The sequence below is a fragment of the Nematostella vectensis genome, chromosome 5 (assembly GCF_932526225.1).
Source record: "Nematostella vectensis chromosome 5, jaNemVect1.1, whole genome shotgun sequence".
NCBI classification, from domain to species: domain Eukaryota; kingdom Metazoa; phylum Cnidaria; class Anthozoa; order Actiniaria; family Edwardsiidae; genus Nematostella; species Nematostella vectensis.
The window spans coordinates 8,679,433-8,688,271 of record NC_064038.1 but is presented as its reverse complement, the minus strand read 5'-3'; the positions used below and the strand labels follow the sequence as shown (position 1 = coordinate 8,688,271).

The following is an 8,839-nucleotide window of genomic DNA, read 5'->3' as shown; positions in this document are numbered from 1 at the left end:
CGCAATGATCCACAGCCACTCCGTCTATCCACACCCGCACTGTCTATACACATCCCCACTGTCTATCCACACCCGCACCTTCTATCCATACCCGCACCGTCTATCCACACCCGCACTGTCTACCCACACCCGCACCGTCTATCCACACCCGCACTGTCTATCCACATCCGCACAGTCTATCCACACCCGCACTGTCTATCCATACCCGCACCGTCTATCCACACCCGCACTGTCTATCCATACCCGCACTGTCTACCCATACCCGCACCGTCTATCCACACCCGCACTGTCTATCCAAACTTCACCGTCTATCCACACTCGCACTGTCTATCCACACCCGCACCGTCTATCCACACTCGAACTGTCTATCTACACTTGCACCGTCTATCCACACACGCACTCTCTATCCACACTCGCACCGTCTATCCACACCCGCACCGTCTATCCTCGCCCGCACTGTCTAACCACACTTGCACCGTCTATCCACACCCGCACCGTCTATCCACACCCGCACTGTCTATCCACACTCGCACCGCCTATCCACACTCGCACCGCCTATCCACACCCGCACCGTCTATCCACACCCGCACTGTCTATCCACACTCGCACTGCCTATCCACACTCGCACCGCCTATCCACACCCGCACCGTCTATCCACACTCGCCTTGTCTATCTACACCCGCACTGTCTATCCACATTCGCACCGTCTATCCACCCTCGCACTGTCTATCCACACCAGCACTGTCTATCCATACTCGCACCGTCTACCCACACTCGCACCGTCTATCCACACCCCCACTGTCTATCCACACCCGCACTGTCTATCCACACCCGCACTGCCTATCCATACTCGCACCGTCTACCCACACTCGCACCGTCTATCCACACCCCCACTGTCTATCCACACCCGCAGTGTCTATCCACACTCGCACTGTCTATCCATACCCGCGCCGTCTATACACGCCCGCACTTTCTATCCACATCCACACCGTCCATCCACACTCGCAGCACTGTCTATCCACACCCGCACTGTCTATCTACGACCTCACCGTCTATCTACACCCGCACTGTCTATCCACATCCCCACTGTCTATCCACACCCGCACTGTCTATCTAAAACCGCACCGTCTATCTACACTAGCACTGTCTATCCAAACCCGCACCGTCTATCAACACTCGCACCGTCTATCCTCGCCCGCACTGTCTATCCACACTCGCACCGTCTATCCCCACCCGCACCGTCTATCCACACTCGCACTGTCTATCCACACTCGCACTGTCTATCCACACTCGCACCGTCTATCCACACCCGCACCGTCTATCCACACCAGCACCGTCTATCCACACTCGCACTGTCTATCCACACTCGCACTGTCTATCCACGCCTGTACTGTCTATTCACACCCGCATTGTCTATCCGTCAATCTGAACACTATTCTCTCGCGCACGAATCAATGCACGTGCATAAAATTAAATCATTGCTATAGACCGCAGTCTGGGAGGTCCCAAGACCAAGGCGTCCGAAAGAAACCAATATTTTCCTTCTACCCCTCAGCGAGCTGTGCAAGGCGTAAACGACTATCGATAGGCTAGAAACCTGGGTATTGTCTCTCTATTAACGCACGGGTGCCACAGGTGTCTTCCTTTTGTACTGTTCGCTAAGCAGGGCTGGAACGGAAATCTTTAAAAAAATCCGTAAAGCTTACGCTGCCATTGCCATACGATGACTCAGCGCAAGTCTGGATGAATAGTCCTTATTTTTATTTTTTATGTGTGTATTTTTGTATTTGTGTGTGTTTTTTAGTTTGTTTGATCCTTGGTACTTTTTAGGATTTCAAACTGGAATTCGCAATTCAAATTGAAAAGCGTTCTATCAATATTCTATCACTACCGTGAATAAATGACAATGACTACGACACTGTCAAAACAAACGTACTAAATGTAATTTGCCGTGGCACAAACAGATTTTCTAGTCTAATAACATTATTTTTGTTGCTCATGTACAGAAATGATATATCACAGCATAATATCATAAAACCTTGCTTGCTTTATCTGTTTATTTGAGACATTGTTTTGATGGCTGCACCGATTTAAACCTGCACGATTTCAGGGTACCTTAATATCCGCTTTTAAAATTATTAGCCTTGAATAAAATTACGATTTTACACTAAAGGCCTTTAATTTTTTAGACATACTAGAAGTTTCCAGTTCTCAATTCATTTGAAGAAATAAAAAGTAAACATTGTATTCTAGAAGGTTCTAGATGTGCATTCATAATGAGGGAATCCCCTATGAAATAAAAGACAACATTGCACCAGCTCAACCACGCAATACTTGCAAGAAATTTCCAGAATTACGAATCGTTCAAAACTCAATGCAAATTCCCCACGTGGCAAGATCAGACGCTTATAACGTACTTTCGTAGAACATATAAATTTGAGCTTATCACTATGAGTACTAAACTTTTAAGAATAAAGCCAGAGCGAAGAGAACGAGATAAATTTTGCGACCGACAGAATCGACGCTGTAATCGAACTCGAAACCGTGGTATCGATAAAACCCTATAATTTGAGATGAAAAGTCTGATAATTTCCAGTGTTTTTCTACTGAGCTTGGCTCAAACAAGCATCGCCTCGTTTTTGGTTTCTCGACTTCACCAACGAAGGTACGTATGGAGTATATTTGTAGACTGTGGGACCGCTAGATTATCTAGGATTATTTACATATTGACTCTAGCTTGAATAATAATGCTTCATCTGAATTTTCTTATAAAAATATTTACAAATATTGAAGGATTTGCCAAGACACAAAACTGATTCTTCTCTAAGAGATAGGAGTTATATCATCCGTGAATTAAAAACATGATAACCCTTAGCCTTGTTCAGTGCTATTGTAAATAAGTCGTATTTGCTGAATTGAGGAACCAAAAGATGGCTAAAGCAGGGTGATTAAGAAATCTTACGATTCAAACAAGACCTGTACAGGACCCGAAATGATCCCAGGACCCTAAACGATCCCAGGACCCGAAACGATCCCCAAAAATTCCCCAACTGATCCCGGGACCCGAAACGATCCCCAAGAGTCCCCGAAATAAACCCCAAGGAATTACAGTAATGGACAACTAAAGGAATGTGTAAGGATTGGCTTTCAGTTTTAAAAACATATGAAACATTTAGCTTTGTTTGTGTTATTAAAAGGAAATTTACATTAACTAAAACTATAGTATTAAGATTTTTATATACGACTGCGGGGGAAATACAGTGGTTGAGTCAGAAATTGGGGTCAACTAACAATTCCTGTGATAGTAATTTGAGGAGCCCGGCGTGGATAAATCATTTTTACATAACAAGCCATAAAAGAAAGTCTTTACAGGTGGGACATGCTGCTTTACATAGGAAGCGAAATGTTTTAAAGTTATTTTTTGGCATGTTTGTTTTCGGTGAATGAAAGACCTATCATATCATGAGATCATGCCGGGGTGTACGCACGACTACATGAGGAAATTCAAAACTCACATAATATTGCTTTCACATCCTCTTAACATTTTGCATCGGTAGTAGAAGGGTTGTTCGAGTGTATTACTCAGTGTGCTTTTGTCATTCCATCTTCTCGGCCAAAACGGCTGCCTAAAATGTGTCGGTAAATATTCGCTCGTGTGAACAAGGATTTCGTGGTGAAATACATGTTTGGTTGTCAGATGAATATTAATTTTTAGGGGTGATGTTTACCGGAAATGAGATTTATAGTGTCGGAGTCATGTGTCGGGACCGCAAAATGTTAAGAGTGTGATGGAAGATCAAAAGAATGGTTGATCTGAGCAAAGCTGCGCTATGTTTATGCTATATTCCTTTCAGTAGCAATTTAAAGTTGTGTATTTGTTTTGGACTCTGTTTATGGGTTTAACGCCGGGCAATGTAATAAATAGAAGTATTGTGTTGGAATTTAATATTTTTAAGTCACGTTGTTTAGAAATCGAGTCGCTGTTAACCCTTTATTATGCTTCAAGAATTGCAAGTATTTCTTCTGCTTTCCCTTTGTCCATTACCGCAATTCCTTGGGGTTGATTTCGGGGACTCCTCGGTATCGTTTCGGGTCCGAGGATCAGTTGGGGTACTTTTGGGGATCATTTCGGGTCCTGGGATCGTTTCGGGTCCTGGAATCATTTCGGGTCCTGTACAGACCTCTTCAACATTGGCCATCCGAATATGTATTAATTTGTAATTTAAAAAATATATATTTTTACTCCTTTTAACAGCCTCAACCATCCATTCTTCTTTCCTCACTGGGACTCCCTCAGCAACGTTTTTGACGATCCGTTTTTCCGTGATCCATTCACATGGTCACCCTTCGACGACGATAGCTTCGACACCGAACTTCTTCCGGCCTTTCATGAACCTCGTCGTGATGAGCTCGAGACCTTTACGCCGACTTTTATCGTCACACAAAACGACAAAAACGGAATCAAACTTGAGATGAATGTGAGGGGGTTTGCAGCTAAGGACGTATCTCTACAAGTTGACGGTCAAGATTTAATAATCAAAGGAGAGAAGATGGATAAAGATGACGGGTGGTGCAAGATGCGACAGTTCTGCTGGCGTCGGAGATTTCCAAAGAGCACCGACATGAAATCGATTAAAGCTACGCTGAAGTACGGGGACATTCTTGAAATTGAGGCTCAAAAGGAAAGATTGATTGACACCTCAGGAAAAATAGACAAGGTGACTAATGCAGACCGAGAGAACCATGGAAGGGATAGAAAGTCTTCCACTGAGAAAATTCCAGTACGTGTCAACCAAAAACAACAAAGAGAGGAGAAAAAACTCGACGAGCAACCAGAAACTACGATAGAAATTATCCCCGAAGACTTAGGCTCATAACAGTCACGCGATCCAGATATCCGGTCTAGATGGGCCAATCAAAACGCTGCATCTGTCTCCAGGCACAGGGAAATGGACACTGATGTCATGTGATCCTCCGTTTCTGGATTAACCAATCATAGCAATATGTTATAAGCACCTCACTAGCCTGAACCAGAGAGCCTGCACAGAAACATGCATAGCAGCTGAAAAGGAGAGGTAGATGGGGGCTGGGGCCGAAAATGTCGCACACAAATGTCATTCTTTTTTTATTTCCAAAACTTTTTATACAGCACAGACTATGAAATTAGAAAATTAAATAGAATTTGTGCATGGTTGTATTATTTGAGTAAATAAAACACTATATATGGTGCAATTAAACGTTTGGAATAGAATACCCTTGTTTTGGAATACCATAATTGAATATTTATGCTCCCTCCCAGTATTCTTTATGTGTCTTTATTATATATTCACATTGAATTATACCTGGTATAACCTTGTCTTCATTCCTTCACCCAAGGTTTTTTCTTGTGTGCAGGGTGTGTACACACACCCCTTGGCCGAAAAAAGTGGACCATTTTATGTGGCTGGATTGTCAAATTATATCCTTTTTCCATATGATACCTGGGTGTGTGCCTGTACTCCATTCAGCACTTAAAATTAATCATAATTTCTTGGTGTAAAAAATTATTGATCTCAATGGTATGCTATTAAGAGTTTTTCCCACGCCACTGTAATTTTGCCATAATATGTCCCTCAGTTTATCTCTTATTCTCATACGCTCCTCTCTCTCACACGTTGAAAAAGCTCCATAGGACATAAGGCATTCTAGCTCATCCTCCTCTGTGGTTTCCTCCAGGAATTGATCAGATCTGTCCTCACAAATCTTACTGAACTTTCCACTGTTATCCAACTCTTCTTTCCATCCCACATCAACTGCATATTCATCTAACTTCTGATACAGACCAGTCTGTTGATAGCAGGCAACTGACAATTTGTAGAATTCTACGCACCATGGAATAACTTCAGCATCCAATAATAGATTGACATAGCCAAGTCCTCCCCCGGGAACAAGGACGCGTGACATTTCAGCATAGGACTCAGCATTAGAAATAAAGTGTGATGCATTTGCTGCTACAATACAATGCACACTGGAATCTGGAAGTGCTGCAATTGATCAAGTAAATAATAAATATTATATCAAAAGTTCTAAATGTAACTAGAATAGACAGGTTTGGTGTATAATGCCAGAGAGATTTTGTGCCAACTTAATACCACTTATATGTACCTTACAGTAAAATCAGACTAAATTACCAAAGCACAAGCCCTGAGCAAAGGTTAGGTACCTACCATATAGGTATAGAACATTATATTTTATTATTTCAAAATAGGCCTTTGGTAAGAATTTGGAATATGGAGGGGTGGGTTGACTGCCAAAGAAATAATGCACGGACATATCATACATAGTTTAGTCTTCCTTTGAGAGTTTAAGTTTATAAGGCTCCTCTGGAGTTTGAGAAGGTTTCCATGGCATATCATGGAGGTTTCCATGGCATATCAAATTCCCATCCATTCTAAATACTCACGTATTTCCTCAGATGCGCATGAAATAAATTCGACATCTGGATAGTTTTCCTGGAACACCCTTCCCATACTCTCTAGGGGCTCTGATGCTATAAGCCTAATATTGGTGTCCTTCAAGGCCTGGACTAGGACCTCTGTGAATTTTCCTGTGCCTGCCGCTACCTCCAGTACAGTTATTTGTTCTTCGCCCTCATAACAGGCTTGCCCATTCTCATCTAGTATTCCAAGCTTACTCAAGACCAAGAGTGCGGATCGGAGGGAAAAATGTTCCCTCACTCTATCATAAGTTTTGGCATGTTGAAAAGCTGCTGTTGCGATTTCTAAGTTGTCATTAGATTCCTGAAATGGAAAAAAGAATTGCATGTGCATATACTGACTACATCATTGGATCAAATGTAAATATACAGGAGCTGATTACACACATTTACCTCCCTTTATATGGCTGATATAATCTTGACACAAGCAAAATGTGGACAACAACCAACTTTTTCACTGAATTCATCAAAGTTGTGTTGATAGGAATTTTTGAAATTTAACAATAAATACAGCTAAACAAAAGCGTAGTAGTAACTTATTCAGTGACGAATATTGTAGACATATAGCAGGGGAACACCCAGCAGTAACCATATCTCAAGAGTACCAAAATATAACATTTTTTGAAAGAAGGTTTTTTGTGGCTCAAATAGATTTCTTCTTAACTGTTATTTCCAAGAAGGGGGAGGCTCCCCCCCCCCCCCCCCCCCCCCCACACACACACACACACACACAGGCCCGTAGCCAGGATTTTGAGCGGGGTTGGGTTTTTTTCCATTTCAGAGGACCAAATGACCAAATTTCCGGTATACCCCTCTACTCGCCTTATAACATTAGGCAATCAATCTTGTATTTCAAATGTTATTAATAGGGTATTTTTTAACATACAGCGATAATAATAAAGATAATTATTTAAAAAAAAATTATAGTTGTTTTAAAGACATATTGATGTGCACTGTATATCTCCAGCAAAACGTTATATATTTTTGTTTGCTCTGAGCGGACCTTCAAGACGGGTGGGGGGGGGTTTATCCGAACCCCCCCTGGCTACTGGCCTGAAACATACCATAGAACCCACTGGGGTTTGCACAGAAAAGAATAAAACAACAAAATAAACCTTGTTCATAGACAAAGCAGGTGGTACCTGCTAGTCAGGTAAAAAGAACACTGAAAAAAACGTAGCATAGACTGATATTGTTAGGGGTATAGCTTAATAAACTGTTTTGTTTTGGACAACAAGTGTAAATAATTAGGCCAAAAAATGCTTAAGAGGCTCTAAAAAAATAATAATAATAAAGCCCCTCTTTTGAATTAGATAACCTGCTCTTTGTATGGTTTGAATGTATCCTATTGCCAACTCAACAGTGAAACAAAGGAGTAACTCGCAATTCATAAATGTTTATCGTCACGAGTCTAAAATATCAGTTTTTGAGGTATAGTGACCGACCATTTATATTCAATATCACATTCCATTCTCATGCTAACAATATCATAAAGTATGGACAGTTTTCTAAATCCTCCCCCCAGCCTTTCAAACATACTTCATAATACAGATAACAGAAATAAATGTTTTGAAAGAAAAAGAAAGCTTTCTTTAAAGCACTATAAACATCAGTTACATCTAGAAATCTCCAGTTTTAAGATGTCACGTTTTGGTTAATAAGCGTGCGTGACAAAACTACAACAAACAGGGACCGCTTCTCGTAAACATCGAAATACCGACAATTCTACTAAACATTGACACATTCGCTCGACACCTAGCTATTGTTAACAGTTATATACAACTTTTGATCGTTTATTAAGCTTTTGGGATTAAATTTGAGGGACTTACGTTGTTATTTTCGCTGCAGCTGAAACCGTTCATAACGATTTCGAGCTCCGATCGATCAAATTTCAGCCGCATAAACCTGTGACAAGAACACAACATCGTACATGACTTTAGCCAAAACGCATATATACAAATGGATTTAAGTTACCGCAACAGTTTTTTCTCAGAAGGTAAAGGCACTTTCCATATTGTGTAACTTATGTAAAGTATTTTTTCTTACAGGCAATAAGAGTTGGATATTAAGTATACTTAAGTAATAATAATTTCAAAAATGCGATCACTCGAATAAGCTCGGCTGGTGCATTAGGAAGACAACAAATACATATTTCATCGTTTAGAGACGCCGGTACATGAATAAGAAATGGTTATATACCCTGTAAAATGTGTTAAACTCACCTCTCTTATCCGCTTTCCTCCAAAGTCTACACGAGTACTAATTTGGCGGAAGACTGGGGCGTAATAACTTTGATACAAGCAAAATTGGTCAAATTCCTCTTTTGGTCTGGGGGGACGGGAGGGTAGGGAACCCATAACACAA

The 8,839-nt window shown here is 41.4% G+C and overlaps 2 protein-coding genes across 2 annotated transcripts; one reads left to right on the top strand and one right to left on the bottom strand.

The window, feature by feature from the left end:
- The first annotated feature begins 2,302 nt into the window (after positions 1–2,302).
- LOC5519939 lies at positions 2,303–5,251 on the top strand. The gene is made up of 2 exons (XM_001639669.3): positions 2,303–2,665; positions 4,256–5,251. Exons 1-2 carry the CDS (start codon positions 2,574–2,576, stop codon positions 4,875–4,877), a joined length of 714 nt encoding a protein of 237 aa, XP_001639719.1. The 5' UTR covers positions 2,303–2,573; the 3' UTR covers positions 4,878–5,251.
- On the bottom strand, positions 5,113–8,805 carry LOC116603473. Its single transcript, XM_032364695.2, has 4 exons — positions 8,698–8,805; positions 8,305–8,380; positions 6,443–6,779; positions 5,113–6,023 (listed from the first exon to the last, which is right to left on the bottom strand). Exons 2-4 carry the CDS (start codon positions 8,374–8,376, stop codon positions 5,521–5,523), a joined length of 912 nt encoding a protein of 303 aa, XP_032220586.1. The 5' UTR covers positions 8,377–8,380; positions 8,698–8,805; the 3' UTR covers positions 5,113–5,520.
- Between the last annotated feature and the right edge of the window lie 34 nt (positions 8,806–8,839).